The sequence below is a fragment of the Chanodichthys erythropterus genome, chromosome 3, assembly GCF_024489055.1.
Source record: "Chanodichthys erythropterus isolate Z2021 chromosome 3, ASM2448905v1, whole genome shotgun sequence".
NCBI lineage: Eukaryota > Metazoa > Chordata > Actinopteri > Cypriniformes > Xenocyprididae > Chanodichthys > Chanodichthys erythropterus.
The window spans coordinates 69,448,654-69,474,016 of NC_090223.1; the positions used below are offsets into that span (position 1 = coordinate 69,448,654).

General features: G+C 42.3%; 1 protein-coding gene across 2 annotated transcripts; it reads right to left on the reverse strand.

The window, feature by feature from the left end:
• Positions 1-121: 121 nt before the first annotated feature.
• On the reverse strand, positions 122-21,224 carry LOC137005821 (uncharacterized). 2 transcript variants are annotated; one of them, XM_067366474.1, is made up of 3 exons: positions 21,177-21,224; positions 20,497-20,611; positions 122-6,868 (listed from the first exon to the last, which is right to left on the reverse strand). In XM_067366474.1, exon 3 carries the CDS (start codon positions 6,094-6,096, stop codon positions 1,360-1,362), a length of 4,737 nt encoding a protein of 1,578 aa, XP_067222575.1. In that variant the 5' UTR covers positions 6,097-6,868; positions 20,497-20,611; positions 21,177-21,224; the 3' UTR covers positions 122-1,359. The 2 variants fall into 2 exon arrangements, with proteins under 2 accessions (XP_067222575.1, XP_067222576.1); XM_067366475.1 differs by having other exon boundaries at positions 122-6,872.
• Between the last annotated feature and the right edge of the window lie 4,139 nt (positions 21,225-25,363).

The window sequence follows — 25,363 nt, forward strand, 5'->3', positions numbered from 1 at the left end:
AAAGGGCTTTAAACGACACCAGACGATGAAAAAGGATCTTATCTAGCGAAACGATTGGTCATTTTTTTTTTAATTAAAAAGTTTAAGTTTTATAAGCACAAATGCTAGCCTTGCTCTTTTCTCCGATGCGCGTAAAATCTGTCATCTTTGATTGCTAGTTTGACATGTTCACCTTCAGCCGGTTAATGACCGTTGCGATCAAATTTTACCTCAGACGAAGTTCTGGCAGTGTCAGAAGATTTTGCGCACAATCCTCCAGTGTGACTTCTCCTACGACAATCGCCAAATTGCCTTCGTTTTTCAAGACAAACGTCATCAAAATTAATGATAGAGATGTCGTTGTTAGCCACCATTTCTGTCCCGTGTGTAACGCAGCTCACTGTCATGTTTGATGATGTAAAACTCCGGACAAGTTTTCATGAGGCTGTCGTGCAGTCTGACATTAATGACAGATGAGATCCAACAGTGTGACATGAGGATCATGTTCGTACAGTCTGTTACATGCCAGCCCGTTTTAGTCTAGGGGTAATGACATGGCAGTAACAAAATTTTGGAGAGAGAGAGCACAGGAACCTCTTGTCTCCCACCCCAGCAACACACATCCAAAAAAACCAATGATTCTTAAAGGATATTTATTAAATCAAATGTAAAAGATAAAAGGAAGAACATAAGCTTCAGGAGGGGGCAAAGGCCAACATAACAAACAAAACATTCCTAACTCAAGTTTAATCATAACTTACCTATACAGAACCAAAAAAAAATAAATAAATAACAAATGAACTTGCCTATCTTCCTGACTACAAATAACCAGGAGAAAAGCAATTTCAAACAAAAAAAGGCACCCACCTCCCTACAGATTTACTTAAAATAAATCTTACATTCTAAAGAAAACAAAGCCTATAAGTCTTCAACTACGTTCACAGCAGCACCAATGGTTTACAATAATCACTGACCAAAAACACAGTGGCATTATCTGGGGCAAGAGAAAAGAAGTCCATGTGGCAAACAACCATCTGCATCCCTCTCCCTCTCAGCTTGTTGTGAGACAGGGCTGTCTTTATATGCTGGCTTTCTCTTGGGTGCAGCCAATCAGTGGCTCTGATGTGAATGGGCAGCCAATCAGCCACAGGTGTACCCAATTACCTCCCTCAGCAAGGTAGTTGTGGACATGTAGGAAAAACAAAAAAAGAAAACACAAAAACACACAAAACAATTAAATAAAATAAAGTCTCCAGACGTAACACTCCCACCGTTAAATTTTACAACCCCTAGATTGTAAAAAACAAGCAACACACAAAACTCTAATAGTAATGCAACAAGCCTATTGCTTCTCAACTCAGTTTGTTTTAACCAAACCCCTTAAATCTCTGCATCTGCAGTCCTGGAAAGTGCATCCGCCACCACATTCTCTTTACCACGGATGTGCTTGAGGTTAAGGTTATACTCCTGGACAATTAAAGCCCAGCGCATCAAACGTTGATTGGAGTTGGACATACGGGAGAGAAAGATCAACGGGTTATGGTCAGTATACACATCGATAGGCATGGCGCTACTTCCCAAATAAACCTCGAAATGCTGGAGAGCCAGAAGCAAGGCAAGTGCCTCCTTCTCAATCGTGCTATAACGTTGTTGGCATTTTGAGAACTTCTTTGAGAAGTAGCAGATGGGGTGATCGATACCACAGGAGTCCTCCTGCAGCAGGACTGCTCCAGCACCGGTAGCACTGGCATCTATTTGGAGTTTGAAAGGCAAATCAAAATTAGGTGCAGACAACACTGGGGCATGGCAAAGGAGATCTTTTGCGGCTTTAAAAGCATTATCACACTCGGTGCTCCACTTAAAACTCTTGGTAGTACTGAGGAGGTCAGTAAGAGATGACACGACAGTAGAAAAATTACAACAAAACCCCCGGTAATACCCACTCATACCCAAAAATCTGCGTAGTTCACGCTTGTTACGGGGTGTAGGAAACTCAAGTATGGCAGTAACCTTGGCCTCAACTGGCTTAACACAACCCTGGCCAACTTGTTTTCCCAGATAGGTTACCACAGCTTTACCTATCTCACATTTAGCAAGATTCAAGGTTAGAGAGGCAGCAGCCAGGCGGCTGAACACTAACTCCAAAGACTTTACGTGATCTTCCCAGGTTTTTGAATAAATTACTACATCATCTAGATAGGCATTGCAATTCGGCACTCCTGACAAGACCACCTGCATAAGGCGCTGGAAGGTGGCAGGTGCATTTCGCATTCCAAAAGCTAAGACCTGATATTGTAGAAAGTGTTCAGGAGTGACAAATGCAGATATCTCAGCTGCACGGGGAGTTAGGGGCACTTGCCAATAACCCTTTAACAGGTCTAATTTTGTGACATATCTGGCTGAGCCTACTCTGTCAACACAGTCCTCGAGCCGAGGCAAAGGAAATGAGTCAGGCTTTGTTATGGAGTTAACCTTACGGTAATCAGTACAGAAGCGATAGGAGCCGTCAGATTTAGGCACTAATAAACAGGGCGAACTCCATGGACTCCGACTATGCACCGCTAGTCCATGCTGCAACATGTACTCAACCTCAGATCCCATTATCTCACGCTTCCTAGGATTTACTCTATAAGGATGTTGCTTGACTGGCTGAGATTCACCTACATCAATGTCATGTTCTAACATGGTCGTTCTGCCAGGCACATCAGAAAAGAGTGAGGGGTAGTCATGAACCAACCTAATAATCTGGTCACTCTGTTCTCTTGTCAAATATACAAGAAAGCTCGGCAAGTCATTCAATATGACAGAGTTTTGAAGGCGTTTAGCTGCAATTTCTACACCCTTTTCAGCTGGTTCATCTTCTGGTATTACACTAGCAGTGACCACAGCAACAGGTGAAACAGAGGAGGAAGCAGGCTTCTCCCCACGTTTAATAAACCGCTTCAACATATTTATATGGCATAGGCGGGTCTTGCGTCTGCGGTCAGGAGTATGAATGACATAATTGGTGTCACTGAGCTTTTCTTTGACTTCATAGGGACCCGAAAATTTAGCTCGAAACACAGAACCTGGATCGGGTAAGTAGACAAGGACACGGTCACCCGGTTGAAAACTACGATTCACACTTCTTTTATCGTAATGGGTCTTCATTTTTGACTGAGCTGCAACCAAATGTTCTCTAGCAAGTTTGCTGGCCTTATGCAATCGTTCACGAATAGTGCTAACATAGTCAATTACTGTCACAGGCAGAGAGTCTTTAGCTAATAATTGCTCACTTAATAGCTTCAAAGGACCACGCACAGTGTGGCCGAAAACAAGATCAGCTGGACTAAACCCAAGACTCTCTTGCTCTGCTTCACGGGCAGCAAACATAAGGTAAGGAAGACCCTCAGCCCAATCTTTCCCATTGGCTATACAATAGGAGCGCAACATTGATTTAAGGGTTTGATGAAATCTTTCAAGCGCCCCCTGTGACTCAGGGTGGGAGGCGCTTGAAAGCTGATGTTTAACCCCTAACTCAACAAGAGCCTGTGTGAATGCCTTAGATGTAAAGTTTGACCCTTGGTCAGTTTGTACAACACGAGGTAGACCAAAGGTAGTGCAGAACTTCACTAATTCCTTAATGACGACTTTAGCTTTAATCGAGCGTAAAGGAATCGCCTCTGGGAAACGTGTTGCGGTACACATTATTGTTAGAATGTATTCGTGTCCTGACTTGGATTTGGGTACTGGTCCCACACAGTCAACAAGCAAGCGCTCAAAAGGCTCTTTCATAACCGGTATTGGCTGCAGAGGTGCGACTGGTATCTTTTTATTGGGCTTTCCCGCCAGTTGACATACAGGACAAGATCTACAAAAGTCAGATACATCAGATTTTAATCCGGGCCAATAAAAGTACCGTGAAACTCGACGAAAGGTTTTTGTGACACCCATGTGTCCTGATAACACATGTTCGTGAGCCAAGTGCAATACCTGCCCTCGGTAATCAGTTGGCAATACAATTTGGGGCGATTCTTGTGAATCCTCATGAGCCTCACGCCTCCACTTACGCATGAGTACCGCATCTTCCCAAAAGTAAGCTACCTTAGCATTAGACACTTGACACAGGGGAACAGCAGCTTCTATGCAATGTACCAATGAGGGGTCTGATTTCTGTGCAGCAGCCAATTGCTCCTTACCAATCTTTAAAGGAAATGTAACTGCACTCTCACAGTTAGGGCAATGTTCTGACTCTACTGGTATCTCATCTTCCACTAACTCATCAGGTACCGCCAAAAATGATTCAGAGAGATCTACCATGTCTCTGAATTTAGACGATTGAGCACGGGTCACAACACATGCAGGAAAAGCTGCAGGAAATTGACGTGCTAAGTCGGGTTTCTCACTCATGGTAGGTTTACGCACCACAATTGGACAGGGAAAAACTTCGCCCCCTGCAAGGTCATTTCCCAAGATAACGCCCACCCCCTCGACAGGTAACTGAGAACGTACACCAAGTTTTACAGTACCTGTAACGAGTTCCGATTTCAAGTACACATTATGAAGAGGAACATTTATACACTGCATTCCAATTCCACGTATAAGCACATCTGTACCAGAGTAAGTTTCAATAGACCGGGGCAATAACTCCTCTAAAATAAATGACTGAACTGACCCAGTGTCTCTCAAAATGGTGACAGGTTTACACTCAGAATCAATTGAGTGAGACACTGAGCCAGTCAGGAGGAAAGGCTGGTAGGAAGGAGCGGTTGTATGATTCTCATTAGACACGGGGTGTACGAGTGCAACACTTTTAGATTTGGAAGCAGAATTCTTTTGCTTCCATGCTTTACAGTCAGAAATTAAATGACTGGTATCAAAACAATAAAAGCAAGCTCGCTTATCACCGGAGGCATTTTTACGACGGACACTCAAATGTGCCTCACCTTTGCCATTGCGTGAGAAAACACGGGTCGCTTCCCTATCAGATACTTCGCAAACGGCAGGGGATACATTAACACGACGTGCAGGGGGAAACACATTCCGATGAGTCAACACAAACTCATCGGCCAGAACGGCGGCGTCGGAAAGGTTCGCAACTTTCTGCTCATTTAAATGGACAACAACATTTTCCGGAATACAACTTTTAAAGTCCTCCAGCAAGATAAGCTCTTGAAGCTGATCAAGAGACATAATCTTGCTGGAGAGACACCACCTCTCAAAAAGGGTTTTCTTCTCCCTCGCGAATTCAACAAATGTCTGTCTGGCTGTTTTCACATGTGATCTAAATTTTTGTCGGTATGCCTCAGGCACCAACTCGAACGCTCGTAGAACGGCAGATTTTACTACATCATAGTCAAGAGACTGTTCTATTGGTAAGGCGGAGCAAACCTCTTGCGCTTTACCAGAAAGACTGCACTGCAACAAAAGAGCCCACACATCTTTTGGCCACCGTAATTTCATAGCCACCCGTTCAAAGGCAACAAAGTACGAATCCACTTCTGCCTCTCTAAATGGGGGTACGAGTTTAAGATACTTGCCAACATCAAAATCAGGCTCAGAAGTTGCATTATCAATACTTTGAGGCAAAATAGCAACAGGTGAAACGACGGAAGACAAAGCAGCACTTTGAGGTACAACAGCGGCAGGTGAAGTAGCAGGAGATATCATAGAAGGTAATCTTGAGCGAGGCATAGGAACCGGTTTTTGATTTAATTCCTGAGCACGCAAGTCTAACTGACGCATCCTAATATCCCTATCCGCTTGTGCCTCTATAGCACGAAGCCTGATCTTTTGACCCTCACACTCCTGTTTTTTTATAAGAAGGTCCAACTCCTTCAACTTGACAGCTAACATAGACTCACCCAGAGACTCAGTCGCCAGACCAGGAAGAACCCCACCTGCCACAGCTTCTGCTGCAAGCCCAGGTTGTCCCTCAGCACTGATGGCAGAGTAATCTGGCAAAATTCCATCCTCAATCAGCTTTTCTCGCAAGTGATCTTTAATAACTTGTTTGGTAGACTGCCTAGGAACCTCAACATTAAAGAAGTCTGCAATTACCAACAAATCTGCCTTCCTGCAACGCTCAAAAACTTCTATGGTAGGAGAAAGGGTAAATGAAATCAAATCAAATTCCATAATTCTCAGTACCACAGGAGCTTTCTCCCTTACCAGAAAGAAAACAGCCAAACAGAACAAAAGAAAATGAGCAGATACTTACAATTACGCCACGGTAAACTTTCACTTGAAAGGACGAGCCCCCACTTGTTACATGCCAGCCCGTTTTAGTCTAGGGGTAATGACATGGCAGTAACAAAATTTTGGAGAGAGAGAGCACAGGAACCTCTTGTCTCCCACCCCAGCAACACACATCCAAAACCAATGATTCTTAAAGGAGATTTATTAAATCAAATGTAAAAGATAAAAGGAAGAACATAAGCTTCAGGAGGGGGCAAAGGCCAACATAACAAACAAAACATTCCTAACTCAAGTTTAATCATAACTTACCTATACATAACCAAAAAAAAAAAAAAAAATAACAAATGAACTTGCCTATCTTCCTGACTACAAATAACCAGGAGAAAAGCAATTTCAAACAAAAAAAGGCACCCACCTCCCTACAGATTTACTTAAAATAAATCTTACATTCTAAAGAAAACAAAGCCTATAAGTCTTCAACTACGTTCACAGCAGCACCAATGGTTTACAATAATCACGGACCAAAAACACAGTGGCATTATCTGGGGCAAGAGAAAAGAAGTCCATGTGGCAAACAACCATCTGCATCCCTCTCCCTCTCAGCTTGTTGTGAGACAGGGCTGTCTTTATATGCTGGCTTTCTCTTGGGTGCAGCCAATCAGTGGCTCTGATGTGAATGGGCAGCCAATCAGCCACAGGTGTACCCAATTACCTCCCTCAGCAAGGTAGTTGTGGACATGTAGGAAAAACAAAAAAAGAAAACACAAAAACACACAAAACAATTAAATAAAATAAAGTCTCCAGACGTAACAAGTAACCATCGTAAAGGACTATTATAAATCGCACAGTGTGAACCCGGCTTTAGATGAATTCTGAAGCATGCTGCGCTACTAAGCAATACTTACTCATGTATTTAAATATTAAGCACACAAGCTCATTGGCTACTAATACAGCAGGAACCAATCATCTGTGACCTATAGATAATGATGCGATAATTAGCAGGTTGTGTTAAAGGACCTATTAGTCTGTGCCATCTAGAGTTTCATGCCAGAACTTTGTATTTTTATTTCTTAGGATTTATCATGGATTCACTGCATTACGGCCAGCAGATCAACATAGTAAAATTCGTATAGTCTTTTTATTTTTTCGAATATAAATTACAGATCGGATATTCAAATATTGGACTATTTGTGCACACCCCTAGCATACTGCGCAGCGTCTCGGGTGAAGGTGCGACACAGAAATATAAATCAGCCTTTACCGTTACATTTTAGGGTTGGGTTAATTTTTTACATGTGTGTTTGATCAGGGATGGACTCTGCAGAATAGTGTCCCTTCAGGACCAGAGTTGCCCGTCTATAGATCTTATACACCAGTGGTTTTCAAACCTTGTCCAAAGGGACTCACCACTGCACATTTTGTATGTCTGCTGTATTTTTCACATCTGGTTAAGATCATCAGTTTGTTAGAGGAGAGCTGACATTGATGGAGGAATTTACAAACTACAATTTCTGTTCCCATTCAGTCGGTCACGTTCGACGTACGTCGGACAGACCGACGAATAGGAATCTCGCTAGAGAGGCCAATCTACTTCGAGTGTAACTAAACGAGCCAATGCACATTGGCATGCAATCATATGCATCAGCTGCTTGCCTCGCAGCGCGGGTATATAATGAGCAGCAGGTGCGTTGCATCTTCAGCTTTTCGCTTCGGAGCCAAACCTTCTCAACACTGAAGAAGATAGCTACTGAAACCACGAGTGTGAACGAGTCTGCTCTTCGAGACGTCTCTTGGTTGCGGTGCAGGCGGACAGCGCAGCAGCGGGGCCGATTTCTCCTTTGTTTTTCTTTGCCTTTTTTATTTGAGCAAAAGCTGTAATCAGCGTGAAGGCCGTTCTCACGGCTGGTGAAACGGTGCGCCTAGAGCGCTAAAAAGCTGTTATTACAGCTGGTAAGAGAGCGCCTTCAAGGAGAGTGCACACGACAGGCTGCACATTTCCCTGTCTGTGCTGCAGCGGCTTTTCCCCTGCGTGCTTCAGCACCTAAAAGAGTCAGTCCTTGAAAGAGCTTACACGAGTAGTTCGCGACTTTTTAAAGATGTCGTTCTACTTGTGTGTTTCTGGATGCGGTCGTTACCTGGCGCCTCGGGATGGTCACCAGCGCTGTATAGCGTGCTTGGGCTTGAGGCACGCTGAGGCGGCGTCTGTGGACGAGTCATGTACCCATTGTGGGAAGATGACCGTCGCGGAGCTGCGGTCGAGACTCCACTTTCTGCAAAGGGGTCCCGGTCCCGACGCCTCGTTCCAATCCTCCTCAGAGGGTTGCTTCGGGCGGCGGGGCTGGTGACTTGAGGATCACGGTGAGCGCGTTTCCTTCGGGGAACCAAGCCCCTAGGAACCCTCACCCCTCTTGCGCTCCGCAGCCAGTAGAGCTGCCGGGGGAACGCGGTGGACCACCCCAGAGGTGTGTACCATCCGTATCCTTCGGAGCTCCCCAAGACGACCGGATGTCGATCGCTGCATCGGAGGGTGAGCCTGACGCTTCTGGGGATGACGATTCGGCGCAGCTGCCTCCCTCGGGAGTGACGACTGTGCCCGATTCAGACCCGGAAATGATGGCTATGCTTTCCCGGGCCGCCAACAGGGTCGGGCTCGTGTGGAACCCTCCACCGTGTCCCGAGCCCTCGAGGTTGGATGATTGGTATCTCGGGGTGGCAAGGGCTGGTTCTCAGCCCCCCACCCCAGTGCCTTTCTTCCCGGAGGTGCATGAAGAGCTCACTGGCACGTGGACGGCACCTTTTACTGCCCGAAGCCGTGTCGGTGGGTCCTCCTCCCTCACCACCCTTGATGGTGGAGCGGCTAAGGGTTATACGCGCATACCCCCTGTGGAACGGGCCGTTGCTATGCAACTGTGCCCTAACTCCACCTGGCGGGGGAGCCGTCTCTCCCTTCCCGGGCCTGTAAGTACTCGTCGGATCTTACCGGCAAGGCTTATCAGGCCTGTGGGGAAGCCGCTTCCGCCTTACACGCTATGGCGTTGTTGCAGGTCCATCAGGCCAAGGCACTGAAGGACCTGCACGAGGGTGGTCACGATCCGCAAGTTCTACAAGAACTTCGTGCCGCGACGGACCTCGCGCTCCGAGCGACGAAGGTTACGGCGCGGTCAGTGGGTCGTGCGATGTCCACCATGGTGGTCCAGGAACGCCATCTCTGGCTGTGTCTTGCGGTCATGAGGGATACCGACAAAGTCAGGTTTCTTAATTCCCCCGTGTCCCAGACCGGCCTCTTCGGCGACGCGGTCGAGAACTTTGCCCAACAGTTCTCGGCTGTACAAAAGCAGTCAGAGGCGATTAGTCACATCCTGCCGAGGCGGTCAGCTGCTGCACCTCCACCGCCGGCGGCACCTCAGACTGCCTGCGCCGAGGGCGCCCCCCTGCAGCCGCCCCCGCTCCGACGCCCCAGCAGCAGCAGCCTCCATCCAAGCGGCATCGTGGAGCGTCCAGCCACCCCCTAAGAAGAAGGGTGGCAAGGCCAAGTCCAAGCAGCCCTAGGACGGGCGACCCGGAGATGGACGGGACTGCTCTTCAGGAGGTGGTGACCGCACCGCTCCTTCCCCCGGAGGAGGGCCGGGTGGAGAATCTTTTGTTTCCCCTTTTTGTTCCGCTGCTGGCTCAACGGTCAGCGGTACCCAAATTTTCAATAAAAGAGCAGTTTCCTCTATCTCCGGGTCCGAAGAGGGCTCGGAGAGCAGTGGGAGGGCTAGAACCTCACCACTCTCATCCACCTCTTCTGTCGCCAGCGGACAGCAGCGAGCAGCAGGTAGGCAAAACCTCAACTGCTCCCTCTGTCCACCCGTGGAAGCAGGTAAGTGTTGCACAGCACACTGTGACCCCGCTTCGGGCCGCCTCACACAGAGAGCCTCCCGGGCCGCGTCCCTGCGTTCCACCTCGCTGCCCCGCGGCGGGTACGCCGGTGGTCCCCTTGGTGCCGCTTGCGCGGTCTCTGGGAGCCTGGCTAGCGCTCCCCAGTCCGTCTCGCTGGCTCCTTCGGACCATCAGGCTCGGCTATGCGATTCAGTTCGCCCGGCGCCCCCCAAGTTCAGGGGCATCCTCTTCACTACAGTGAAAGATGCCGATGCCCCTGTTCTGCGTGCGGAGATCGCAGTCCTACTGGCGAAGGACGCGATAGAGCCGGTCCCTCCAGCCGATTTGAGGTCGGGGTTCTACAGCCCCTACTTCATTGTACCCAAGAAAAGCGGCGGGTTACGACCGATCTTGGACCTGCGAGTTTTGAATCGGAGCCTTCACAAGCTACCGTTCAAAATGCTCACGCAGAAACGCATTTTCGAGTGCATCCGTCCCCGAGATTGGTTTGCAGCGATCGACCTGAAGGACGCGTACTTCCATGTTTCGATTCTTCCGCGACACAGGCCATTCCTGAGATTCGCGTTCGAAGGTCGAGCATATCAGTACAGAGTCCTACCCTTCGGGCTGGCCCTGTCTCCCCGCGTCTTCACGAAAGTCGTGGAGGGAGCCCTTGTTCCCATGAGAGAACAGGGTGTTCGCATTCTCAACTATCTAGACGACTGGCTTATCCTAGCACAGTCTCGGGATCAGTTGTGCGAACACAGGGATTTGGTGCTCAGTCACCTCAGCCAGTTGGGGCTTCGGGTCAACTGGGAAAAGAGCAAACTCGCCCCAGTGCAGAGGATCTCTTTTCTCGGTATGGAGTTGGATTCGGTCGAACAGATAGCACGCCTCACAGAGGAACGTGCTCGGTCGGTGTTGAACTGCCTGAATACGTTCAATGGCAGGACAGCGGTCCCACTGAAGTTCTTTCAGAGGCTCCTGGGGCATATGGCGGCTGCAGCGGCTGTAACACCGCTCGGTCTGCTTCATATGAGACCGCTTCAGCACTGGCTTCACGGCCGAGTCCCGAGATGGGTGTGGCAACGCGGCACGTTCCGGGTGCCAATCACTCAGGAGTGCCGCCGAACCTTCAGTCCGTGGTCGGACCCTTTGTTTCTTCGGGCAGGAGTGCCCCTAGAACAAGTGTCCCGGCATGCTGTGGTTTTCACAGATGCTTCTACCACCGGCTGGGGTGCCACGTACAACGGGCATGCAGTCTCAGGGGTTTGGACGGGACCCCATCTGCATTGGCACATCAATTGCCTCGAGTTGCTGGCAGTACGCCTTGCTCTGAGCCGCCTCAAAGGCCTGCTTCAGGGCAAGCATGTACTGGTCCGTACGGACAACACTGCGACCGTTGCGTACATCAACCGTCAAGGTGGTCTACGCTCCCGTCGCATGTCGCAACTCGCCCGCCATCTCCTCCTGTGGAGTCGGAAGCATCTGAGGTCGCTTCGCGCCATTCATGTCCCCCGTGTGGCCGACGAGCTATCACGAGCTGCGCTGCCCGGAGAGTGGCGACTCCACCCCCAGGTGGTTCAGCTGATCTGGAGAGAGTTCGGAGAGACTCAGGTAGACCTGTTTGCCTCACCAGAAACCTCCCACTGCCAGTTGTTTTACTCTCTGACCGAGGGAACACTCGGGACAGATGCACTGGCTCACAGCTGGCCCCGGGGCCTGCGCAAATATGCGTTCCCCCCAGTGAGCCTACTTGCACAGACCCTGTGCAAAGTCAGGGAGGACGAGGAGCAGGTCTTGTTAGTTGCGCCTTACTGGCCCAACCGGACCTGGTTCCCAGAACTCTCACTCCTCGCGACAGCCCCTCCCTGGCCCATCCCTCTGAGGAAGGACCTCCTCTCTCAGAGATGGGGCACTCTTTGGCACCCGCGTCCAGACCTCTGGAAACTCCATGTCTGGTCCCTGGACGGGACGCGGAGGTTCTAGGTGACTTACCCTCTGAGGTACTTAACACCATCACTTCGGCACGTGCACTGTCTACGAGACGTGCTTACGCCTCGAAGTGGAACCTGTTCGTCGAGAGGTGTTCTTCTCGTCGAGAAGACCCCCGAAGATGCTCGATCGGAGTCGTGCTTTCCTTCTTGCAGCAAGGGTTGGAGCGTAGGCTGTCCCCCTCCACCCTCAAAGTCCATACTGCTGCCATATCCGCTTACCACGACCACATAGATGGCAAATCTGTTGGTCAGCACGACCTGGTCATCAGGTTCCTTAGGGGGGCGAGACGGTTAAATCCTCCTCGTCCCCCTCCATACCCTCTTGGGACCTTACTCTGGTGCTCAGAGCACTCCAGATTGCTCCCTTTGAGCCTTTGCTGTCAGTAGACTTAAAGATTCTCTCTATGAAGACTTTGCTGCTGGTGGCATTGGCCTCCATCAAGAGGGTAGGGGACCTGCAGTCATTTTCGGTCGACGAATCGTGCCTAGAGTTCGGGCCGGGTGACAGCCACGTGGTACTGAGACCCCGGCCTGGCTACGTGCCCAAGGTTCCTACCACTCCCTTCAGGGACCAGGTAGTGAGCCTGCAAGCGCTGCCCTCGGAGGAGGCAGACCCAGCCCTGGCTTTGCTCTGTCCAGTTCGCGCCTTGCGACTGTACTTAGACAGAACTCGAAGCTTCAGGACCTCAGACCAGCTCTTTGTCTGTTACGGAGGCCAGCAGAAGGGAAAGGCTGTCTCCAAGCAGAGGATGGCCCACTGGATAGTGGATGCCATCGCCCTGGCTTACCAAGCTCAGGGCGTGCCCTGCCCGCTCAGGTTGCATGCCCACTCCACGAGAGGTGTGGCATCCTCCTGGGCGCTGGCTCGTGGCGCCTCGCTAACAGACATTTGTAGAGCTGCGGGCTGGGCGACACCTAACACGTTCGCTAGATACTATAGCCTTCGTGTCGAGCCGGTCTCCTCCCGTGTTCTCGCCTCAGGTCAGAGGCACGGAGAGGCCCCGGCTTAGTGTCGGCTTGCTGCGCTACATGCGCATTCTATTCTCCAGAGAGTCCCTACGGGCAGACCCTGTTGAGTCCTCCGGTTACCCTTCGGCAGCTGACGTGGCGGAGCGTCTGGCGCCAGGCCTATACTCCGTTGTATCCTTGAGAACCGGATTTAGGCTGGGTTCCATATGTGTGACCCTACGGGGATCCCATATGGCTTTTTCCACGGCTGCTCCTAAACGAAGCCTGTGTCTTTCCCTCTGGGAGAACCCATCTCTCATCGAGTGGAGTCACCCCAGTTCTTCCATATGTTGTACAACCTACAAGGTTAGTCCATATGTACTTATCCATATAACTCCTTCGGGGAAGGATATGGCTTCCGCAGCGTTCCTTATCGCATGTAAGGCTACGCTTTCCCAGCGTTATCCAATTGTCGCACGGAGTGGGTTTTGGGAACAACAGTGATCGACCCTCTCTGCGTGAGCCTGGTCCCACCGTCCTTAGGCAAAGGGGTTCAGGTGGCTCACGTCAGAGCGCTGGAAGAGGGCAGCTCCTGTGGCGCTTTGGTAGGGATTCCTATTCGTCGGTCTGTCCGACGTACGTCGAACGTGACCGACTGAATGGGAACGTCTCGGTTACATAGGTAACCCTCGTTCCCTGAAGGAGGGAACGGAGACGTACGTCCCGTCGCCACAGGCGTTGTCCTGCTGATGCTGCCGCCTGCTCGGTTCGGCTCCTCAGCGAAAACCTGAAGATGCAACGCACCTGCTGCTCATTATATACCCGCGCTGCGAGGCAAGCAGCTGATGCATATGATTGCATGCCAATGTGCATTGGCTCGTTTAGTTACACTCGAAGTAGATTGGCCTCTCTAGCGAGATTCCTATTCGTCGGTCTGTCCGACGTACGTCTCCGTTCCCTCCTTCAGGGAACGAGGGTTACCTATGTAACCGAGACGTTCATCACCAGACCTGATATAAACCTAAACATACTCAAATTATTTAAATTAATTGAAAAGTGTTTTACTATTCAATAAGTGATAGAAGATATTTGTTGTTGTAATGTCATACATAGCACACACAATAGTATTAGCCATTCTGTACTCCGGCACGGTTAGCGATCCAGATACAGAGCCATCACACTAGTGATATTAGACGGAAAGAATGAGTGCTTATGAGATGTGTTTTCTCAGCACAAAACTGGTTATACTGTAACTATGGTTAACTTCACAGACTTCAGTGAATGAATACCAGTACAAACATGTGCATCAAACAGACGGAGCACAGTTGAATAGAAATGAAACACTAGACATCCTGTTCCTGGAGATCTAAGTACATTCAGAGTTCAGACCCAACCCTGATCAATCACACCTGAAGCAGTGAACTAAGATCTTCAGGGGCAGGTGTGTTCGATCAGGGTTGTATCTGAACTCTGCATGTATGTAGATCTCCAGGAACAGGATTGGGCATTCCTGCTCTAGGTTCATCAGCTCATTATTAGAGACTCATGATCGGTAATTAATTTCTCAAAACAAAATCTACAAGTGTCCTGTTGAGGTACTCCGCTCAAGTTCAGATTTTTAGGCCCTTCCCTTGCTAACTTCCCTCCATCTTAAGGACTCAGAAGTACATCATTGTTTACACTGAACCAACACTGGCAGAATCTGTCTAGCTACTTTAAACGTACCTCTCTGAGCTCTTGATCCCAGGTCATTAAATGTGCATTAAAAAAAATACTTAAATACAAGCAAGTACATTTGTAGTACATTATTTTGGTGCTAAATAAAAGTGTCAAAGTTGTACACTATACATACACTATTTCAAAGTATATTTGTACTTCAGTAGTACTTCACTGCACTTGGAAAAGTATACTAAATACCAGTACTACTTAAATTGATTTTTAGTGCATTGAAATAAAGTATACTACCTCAAAAATATACATGAGAGTTTTATTAGTGTATTTGTTAAAAGTGTGCTTTGAATGCTTTAAACATTAGTTCAATCTTAGTAGACTTTTATGTAGTAATCCTAAGTTTAAATGAAGTTCATTTTATTACAAATATATTATTAATGTATTAGACATAAGTACATTTTCCCAGCTGTGGTAAATAAGTACACTTAATATAATTGCACTAATTAGCACTAACACTTAAATAGTTTATTAGTGCATTGAAATAAAGTATACTACCACAAAAATATACAGAGGAGTTTTATTAGTGTAATTCTAAGAAGTATTCTTTCAATGCTTTAAAATTAGTTATATCTTAGTAGACTTTTATTTAGTAAACCTAAGTTTAAATGAAATTCATTTCATTACAAATATATTTCTAATGTTCTGGTTAAGAGTACATTTTCCCAACTGTGGTACTTAAGTACACTCAATATAAATGCACTAATTCTCACTAACATTTAAATAGTTTATTAGTGCATTGAAATAAAGTATACTACTGCAAAAATATACAGAAAAGTTGTATTAGTATGCTTTCAATGCTTTAAAATTAGTTCAATTTTAGTAGACTTTTACAAAGTAATTCTAAGTTTAAATGACAATCACAAATATATTACTAATGTTCTAGTCATAAGTACATTTTCCCACCTGTGGTACTTAAGTACACTTAATATAAATGCACTAGAACACTTCAAATGATTTTAAGTGTAGTCAGATAAAGTATAACAAATAGTGTTTTATAAGTGCAATACTTAAAAGTGTGCTATGAATGCTTTATATAAAATTCTACTGGATTTTATATATACTGTCACTAAGTTCAATTTTAATGGATTTTCATGAAAAATACAGTACAAAATGAATTAATTACAAGTAAACAGGTGAAAAAGACGTAGGCCTATTATTAAATGTATTAAAAAATATACTTGAAATGCAAGTTGTTAATAATACATTTTTATTCCCAATATGCTTATTAAAAGTGCATTAAAAATATTTTGAATTGCATTTTAATATATTTCTAAACAGTATACTAGAAGTATTTTGTTAATAGATATATGCTAGTTACAGTTTTATCATATTCTGAAAACAAGCATATTTTTAATACATTTCTAAACAGTTTACTAGAAGTACATTGGTAATAAATATATGCTTTGATACGTTTTTTAAAAAATTGCTGAACACAAGTATACTTTTAGTGAAATTAGTGTATTTACAGAAAGCCTAGTTATGTTACTCTTATTTAAAGTATTTTTATATGTACTTTAAGAAAATAGCAAAAGGATTCAGCTTTAAGTGGGTTTAAATGTACTTAATAACCATGTGTAGGCCTACTGCAATATATCCTATTTTAAATATTTATATATTTAGAATTTTAAAATTTTCAAAATAAAGATATTTTGAAAAACATTAACATTTACAGTGTACCAACTTAATGTATTATAAACATTTGTCAACTATTATTGAGCACTGCCATAAGCATATTTATCTTTGCCATAAGCATATTTTAAACGGTTATACTACTTTAAAGGCTGTTGTCCGTTACATGTTAATTGTAATAGTATACTACTGGAATTTCCACAAGGATTTCAACATCATATTATTTGAAATGCACCATAAATCCATTTTCCAATGATACTTAAAAGTTTGCTATATATTTACTTGTGTTTAAATTTAATCAACATGTGTAACACACGTGAGGAAACCTGATTGGTTTCAAGGTCGCTGAACAGCTCTGATTGGTTCTTATGATAATGAGCTGCAGGCTCTCACCTGAGAGAAGCTGTTTAACAGATATGCTGTGCATACGAAGCCTATGTGCCTTGAATGTTAATAGTAGACTAATTTAAACTGCTAAATGATATATATATATTAGAGCGATCGTGTCACTTTAGAACACTTGGAAGAGACCATGCGATTCATATGCATTACTGTTTTTTCGATGCCTTTTTGAAACGTTTTGATGAATCATCTTTCATCGGAGGGATATAAATCTCTGAGATTTCACTAAAATATCTCAGTTTTTCTTTCGTGTGGCTTTTGGAACCCCGTTATTTTGTGACTCCAGGTAAGATTTGTATTTGATTAACTTTACTTTTCTATGCTAGTCGTATTTTTGATACAAAGTGTAACAGTGCGTCTTTTTCAATGCAGCTACATTCAGTTTGACCAATCAGACGCGATCAGATGAAGACGCTGCACGCAGAAGTTACAGGTAAGTTTTAAGTTGCTGTTTGCGTAAAGAAAATGTATGCTGTTTGCATAAATTAAAAAATAAACTGAAATCTGAATGCAGAGACAAGCGAAGAGTGTTTTAATGTCGTATCACCTCTGTTATAAAGATTTTTTATTTTTGTAACTCAGTTTTCTTTATTGCTTCAAATATCAATATCAATGACTTTGTGATTGAACTCTGCTCACTGTAAATAGGGTTGTTGGGCTTCTTCTAATCTTATGTTTAGTGTGAGTGCTGCATAGTGACGACAGACAAGAGAATAAAATGGACACTCGTATGTCAAGCTTGATGACGATATGAAATTCTAATGAATATCAATGCAAATTATAAAACACTGTATATTCAATCATGGATGCAAAACTGTTATTCATTTGTTAATTTTATACAAATTCCTTTTTTCCCTTTCACAGATCCTGTGATAAAGCAGCCTTCAAATAGTAGTGTCTGAATTACAAGACCTCAGTTGCAGAAAATGCCAGTTGTGCTCAAAGAAGTGACCCTCCACTTGAAGATGTGACATTTAAACTCTTTTGTTTCTTTGTTTGGTTCAGGCATTTGCATGCTTACATTTGTTAAAAAAAAATACACTTCACTTCTGTACTTTGTTTTTCAGTGACTTTTTCAGAAAATTGCATTGTAATTCTTATTCACTGATGTAAAATTCTGAAATGTTTTATTTATTTTAAAGTATTTTAGTCAAAAGATTAAATGCTGCTGTACTTTTTAACGTACTGTAAGAATATTTACATATTGTGTACACCATTACAGTGCATTAATTTTTTTAGATTTCAAAGTGTGTGTGTGTGTGTGTATACAGATAAAAACAGCTTTATAGTGTTATGCTAATGCATTTGTAATGACCTGAAATTGTATTGGAAATGTTCATAAAGCACATTAAAACAATACTTCAGATCGAACTGTAATAGCAGAAGTTTTAAAAGTACATTGTAAATGTATTTAAAGAAATACACTTAAATTGCACTAAATGTACTTAAAATGGGTCCATTTTAATTTAATATATTGCAAATAGCTTAAAACATGAACTTAAGTACATCTTGAAATACGCTGCTTGTACTTCAAGTTGTTTCAAAATAATACATTTAATATGCACTTAGTATAGTATAATTTTTAATATATTAAGTGTGTCCACAAAGCACAATTTAAATATATTTAGTGCCATAAAATACACTTTTTAAGTACACTTCCATAAAAATTGTGTGTATGATAGATGGTGTAATGAATGCGGACTCATAGTAAGAGCCATTTGCAGCTTTTATTAAGGTGAGAGTGGTCGTACAGGCAGGGTCAATCAGGAGCGAACAGGAACAGCAAGGAACAGGCAGAATCGTGGTCAAGGAACAGGCAGATATCACTCACAGGTCAGTATACAAAGCAAGGGTCAGGACAGGCAGCAACGGGTCAATAAACAGGAAACAGTCAGGATCAGTAACAATAAACAGGCAGACAATAAACACAGGGAAATGTCACACAGGGTAAACAAGACCTCACTGTGAGGTGGTGTGAGTGAAAGTCCTTTATAGTCCTGTTAATGTACTGCAGCTGGGTGTGGTGATTAGTGATAGTGATTGGTGGAGTGAGTGCAGGTGATTGGCAGAGAGGATTATGGGTAATGTAGTCCGGGAACTGACAGGAACAGACGGTGATCATAACAGATGGGTTCAAATGTACTACAAGATGTTACTAAGTACATTTTTTTAAATACAGATAGTATATTAAAAGCACATTTTAGTTCAAATTTATGGTGTCTCAAAATAGCAAAGTTGAGTACACTTAGATGTTCTTAAGATTATATAAAGAAGTACTAAAAAGAAGAGCTTTTAGTACATTAAATACAAAATAAGTGCATGGAAATAGAGCACTTTAAGTACATTATGGAAGTGTATTAAGTGTACTAAAAAAAGTGTATTTTACTGCACTTTTTTTTGATCTGGGATTGCTTGGAATATGCAATGGAGCTGATTTGCACTTATAGTAAGTTAGTTATTGGCAGATCTGAGGGACCTATAGGAGCTGAGTTCAAGTAAATAAGATCAGAGATATAAGATGATGCTTGTCCATTAAGATCTTTAAAAACAGCAACATCTTTAAATTGAATTCTGAAAAAGACAACAAGCTAAAACTGGAGTGATATGATCATGTTAACAGTCTAGCTGCTGCATTCTGGACCATCTGCAAATGTGCCAATGAGGATTGAGAAAGGCCAAGGTACTGCGAATTACAATAGTCCGGCCGTGATGTGATAAATGCATGAATAACATGAATAATCTGGAAAGGAAAGTGATGATTTAAGTCTGGAAATGATTCTCAGTTGATAGAAGCTGTTTTTAACTACTGAGCTAATTTGTTTTTCAAGACAAAGCTCAGAATCAAAGATAACACCTACATTTTTTGCATTTTTTGATTGTCTAAGTAATTGGCTATAGAATTTCTGTTTTTGGAGGGTCCAAAAATAATCACCTTAGTTGTCATATATACATAGTTATATAAGTAGTTACTGAAGTACACAGAAACATACACAGGACAAATCCAAACATTATCCTGAATGTGTGTGAAAACAACGTGAATGTACTGAAATGTGTCTGTGCAGAAATACAACATGTGATCAGTGCGTCGAGAGAGAGAGAGAGAAAGAGAGAGAGAGCGCTCATACATGATTTGTTTGAATATAATGGACTAAAATAATGGACAAAATATCTTAATAGAACATGATCTTTACTTAATGTTGCATAATTTTGACTCATACAGTGTATTGTTGGCTATTATACAAATATACCCGTGTGACTTATGACTGGTTTTGTGGTCCGGGATCACATTTAATGGAAACACTGAATTTTAAAGTGATGTTGTCTTACGGTGTGGAACGGCATGAAGGTAAGTAATAAATGACAGAATTTTGATTTTTCTGTGAACAAACCCTTTAATTACAAGTAACCAGCCCTAAACCAAACCCTAACTCTTGCTCTACAGTAAGTCCACTTGAATGAAACGACTGAGTGAATTCAGAGTCTGCGTTCCAGTTCGTTTTTTAAATGCCCTTCCCTCGCTAATTTCACAGATTTTGTGCTGCTATTTAACAATCATTTGAAACTAGAAATTCATTCAGCATCTGCAAACCTTAATTAAACCATTTCACGATCAATTAGACAGGAATTTATACCTGAATGATATTATGCTGGAATGAATGAACTCTGTAATATTATCTGTAAGATTATACTTCTGTATATTCTCTATATCTGTAGAGCTGGACATATTAATGATGATCAAATGACTGAGTTCAGTTGTGAGAATAAAACCAACCTGTTTGTTCCTCAGTTTCTTCATGTTTCACACTGAATGTTTCTTCAATCTTCATATCTTCAGTCTCATCTTTATTAAACTCAATCTTCATTTCTTCAGTCTCCTCTTTAATAAACTGTAAGTAGAGAATAATTAAACAGAGTTAAAAGTCTTCAATGACCTAATGTTGGAATAAAAAAAAACCACTCAAAACTAACACTGCAAATTAATAAACTTCATATTTAGATAATTATGATCTACATTTGGTATTTAACGAGTTATAGATTATATTTAAATGATTACACTTTGATGAAAACATGATTAGTTAGTTTGTTAGTGTTTGTTGTTCTCATTCATGTTCGAACAGCACAAGTCGTGATTCAGTGAATCATTTATCAAAGTGTTTGATTCAATTGACTGAGTTGAAAAGTTCAGTTTCTCCATCATTACTCTCCAGAGACTGAACTCGTGTTCATGATAAACTGATTTATGATTTATATATAGAGAGAAATGAGACGCAGGTTTACTGTTTCTCATCAGTGGATGAGTTTTACTCACGCCAAAATCCTTCATTACAGTTAGATAAAGAATCACAAGGTTACATTAAATAGTAAATAAACTCATTAAACATCGCTGGTAAAACTATTAAAACTACAAAACTGTTTCCGTCGATTAAAACAGCTTAAATCATTAAAACAAACCTTTATTCAGCAGAATCACAGCAGATGCAGGAGTGCGGTGCAGTCTTATGACGTCATGTCGCTACTCCAAAATAAAAGTCATGCATTGTCTTCAATCACAGAAGTGTACAGAAATCCAACTATTTTACAAGATAATTTTTATATATATATATATTAGATATATATAATCTTATATTATATATTTTTGTTACATTTTTACAAAAAATCTTCTGATTTAACCTTGAGATTTGAAGTATTAGATAGCTTAGATATTTGCAACACTATTTACAATGAAACTAATAATCAGTAAAAATCAATCTGTAGTTATTAATAGAATAACGAGACACAAACCGTCATGTTTGGCCCCATTTATTTATAATCACAGTGCACACATACAAACTTTTAGTCCAAAAGTGCGCACATTTGTAGAAATACACGTTTACCTCAGATTTCATTAAAGAGAATATAAGCCGGGCCTTACGCAGGGTTTCATAATTACCCTGGTCAGAAAATGTTGTTAGTTTGGGGGGTACCCCCCGTATGGTCCCCTAGAAAATTTAGATTTCCCTGGTGTACATATGTGCCTTTTTAAGACGTTTTAAATGGGTGGTTCAGTGTTTTTTTCTAGGCTTGTTTCTGGGGCAGTTTAACATGTCTTAATGCTTCGTTTTTTTTTTGTTTTTTTTTGAAAATGCTGTATTTTTCATATATTTTACCTTTATTCTGCATTCCCTACATTCGTTCACTATTTACCCACAATCCTCTCTGATTTTGAATGTACATTCAATGTACACTCGTTAAAGCTGCGTTAATTTGTCAAGTGTAAAGTATAATTTTTTATTAATTAGAACAACTTTGTAAAGATATTTTTAAGCGAAATGATACACGTTTATATCATAAAATATATACTTATTATCATATGATAATTTGGTCGATTTTTCTCATATGTTAGTGAACTGTTGTACAGTGTATTTAACCTACGTCTTAGAATGTGATGTATTGACGAATTTTTATTTGCTTTATGAACGGATGAGGATGAGGATGTTAGGCAGCTAATTTTAAAAAGAACTCGGTTCGGTCATCCGTTTTCTGGGCGGAGATATGCTGCCCAGCAAGGATGGGAGTGAGTTTTAGGAATATATATATATATTTGTTGAGGTTTTATTAATGTACATTTATTAATGTGTTAAATCATTACATGTACTACAGAACAGTTCTGAAGGAGATGGGCCTGCTGGGTGTGGTATCCCCCTCTAGGGGGATAACTATTTTATACAGATTTGCTGTACACCTTTGTGGAATCTAATTTTTTTTAAATAATTCATTAATTATACATTTGTAAATGTGAAGAGACACCAAAAAAAAAAAAGTTTTATCCCTGAATTCGATACACATAAGGTATCAGAAAACATTTTTACAGATCTCAAGCTAGCACAGACCGGACCAAACATAACATTATGCACATTTAATCCACAATCCATCTCTGTATAGTGCCAAGATCATGTGCTTGTTTGATTTAAACATTTCACCATCTGTGAGAATTTCATCATTTTCAGATTGAGCTCTATTAAGAGTATCCCAGACATCTTATTCCTTGCCAGCTTTGCAGCAAAGGAAGCAAGGGAATGTATTGGAATGAAATAATTTTGTCATTTTCTTGTTTATTAAGGCATATCTTGATGGGTTTTTATCATTTTCAGCTCTTTGAGGCAGTACTGGTCCAGCATCCATTCAGAGCTAATGTTTTTAATGCATTGCTCAAAAAACATGACCATAGTTTGTTGTTTCTGCCAGAATATGGACTACTGCTTGTTTGTTGTTCCTGTGATTTGATGATCTTGCTGTATGTCATTCAACTCTGCCTGTATAATAATTGACACAATTATGACAGAAATAACAATGACAACAATTATTTTTTGGAAAGTAAATAAAAACACTACCAAAATGTATATTTATATATTTTTTACATTCTTCCCAGTAAGTATTGTATTGTATAAAGTATTGTTACAGGGTATTACATAAGTAGACAGTAGCCTACTCTTTCAGTGTTTCACCTGAGACAAAAATACCCCTCCCCGTACCATTAGTCAAGGTATTATCATGGTAAACGTAACCTTGCAGTCTCGTGATACAGAGAATCACATTTGTTGACACTATAACGTTATACTACGGGCTTGTACGGTTTTAGGCTTATATACATTTTTATTTCTGAGCTCAGTCCTTATGTAAATCAAACAGTCACTTCTTATTGCCTGTCTGATTTCACAGCGAACTTTTGTTACTCAGCTAAGGTTACTGACACTTTCAGGACAACCAAATACCATGCAAAAGTACACTTACAGCGTTGGGTGCTGATCCACTTTGTTGTGTTCGTGATTTAAATATTGTCGGTGTAGCCTCATCCTTTAGGCGTGTTCCTGTGCAGGTATAGTCCTCCGGTGTGAAATGCTCGGAGCAAACACGCCACTTCTTCAGAGTCATCAACGGTGTTTTTGGATTCTTGTTCAAAGCAGCTAACCAAGCTCTCCGCTGTATGTGGTGAGCTGGAATTCTGTGAAACATGACGGCACTATATACCTTCTCCTTCTTATCACAACCCTTTACGATGCAAGTTATAACCATGATTGTCCACAAACTATCTTCCTACAACCTGATACTTGGTCAACTCTGCTCAAACTATTACTACTGGTGCAGGTCACGTTGGTTCTACTGACGGAGATGAGAGGGAGCGGGGGCCGGTGAGAGGACTTTTCACGAGTGAAGATATTACTGCGCCAAGTCAAAGTGCTCCCGAGCACTTGCTATGGTATTCCGCCATACAATATAGTTATCCATTTTACACGCTTAGAAAAGCGCAACGTTTTGTTTTGTGTCACCGTCCTAGGTCGAGTTACACTACTCGAGTAACTGTATTTAAATAGGGAAAACGTGGAGGTGTTTGGTAGCTTCTCTGCTTGGCCCCTATTGAATGAACTGGGCTAAGCTAAGTGCTAACAAAGTTTCGCGATTTAGTGCACGCACTGAGACGAGAGAGGTATGTATCAGCTCGTCTTAGTTAAGGAAATAACATAATTTAATATGAAAAAACTCATGTATTTTTATTGTAAAATTAATGACAGATTTAAAAAAAAATCTAAATATATATTAACGTTTTAATCAAAATAAATTAACATCATATCAAAACAATGAAAACAGCAGATTTTTGAACATAACTGCACATATATCCCAACAACAAGCAATAAGCCTTTTCTCTCAAATAACAGCTCAACACGTTTTTGGCAGTTCAGCCATACATCTTGCTCTCAGTTTGTTTTTAAGGCTGTGGGCATTATGTCTGTATAATATCCCTTATCTCCATAGCCATGTTAGAGCTATCACTAGACCTTGCTCAGTCTGACTCACCTTCTTCACTGGGACAGGGAGGGGTGCAGTTATGGGGAGACTGGGGTACTGCTGACTCATCTGTTGTTAAGTCTGCTAAAAGGGGTATGGACAAAGATTTAATATGAATATCTTGCTAAATGTTTCCCTGCACTGATTAAATGTTGATGAAATGTAGGTTAACACTAACCTGCAGCTAGCTAGCTTATTTCACTATGGACAACCTCTTCCACTCTGAGGCGTATTTTTTTAAGATTTCCACCTGAATTTGACATACCAAAGTTTAAATGTTCACCCTTCACACATACAGTGAGAGAAATGTAAAATATTGGTGTCATTGTACAGAAAACCCCTCAAAATAACAAAATCAGATTGTAATACTTCAGAAATAACATTGTATGCATTTAAAATACTGTAATAAGCACTTAATTTTTTTTTTTTTTTTTTCAAAATCCTGTCTTCGAAAATCTGTAATTCAGGTTCTGTTTGCTCTAGGAACCTGCTGTTTTCTTTAATTCCACTGTGTGACAATTTGTACCAGAACATTTTTTTTTAATCTATCATCTTCTAAACAGAAGTTATTGAAATGTAACTGAAGGGAGGCAAAATTATATTTTAGTGTATACAAGTGTCCTTTGGATTGTCCTTTGCAAAAACATATAGCACTTTATTTTATTATTTATTGATTTTCATCATTTTCATCTTTGTCTCTAAGATGCAAGATTTTGTTTAGCATTTTACACATGTTTTTCTTCTTTCAGGTGACACAAGACAATATAACATAAAATAAAATGTATGTGATCTTTAACAATGTATAACATGATCTA

What these genes read in the sequence shown, in the direction of transcription:
- LOC137005821 (XM_067366474.1), bottom strand. Translation starts at nt 6,096, where the DNA reads ATGGAATTTGATTTGATTTCATTTACCCTTTCTCCTACCATAGAAGTT.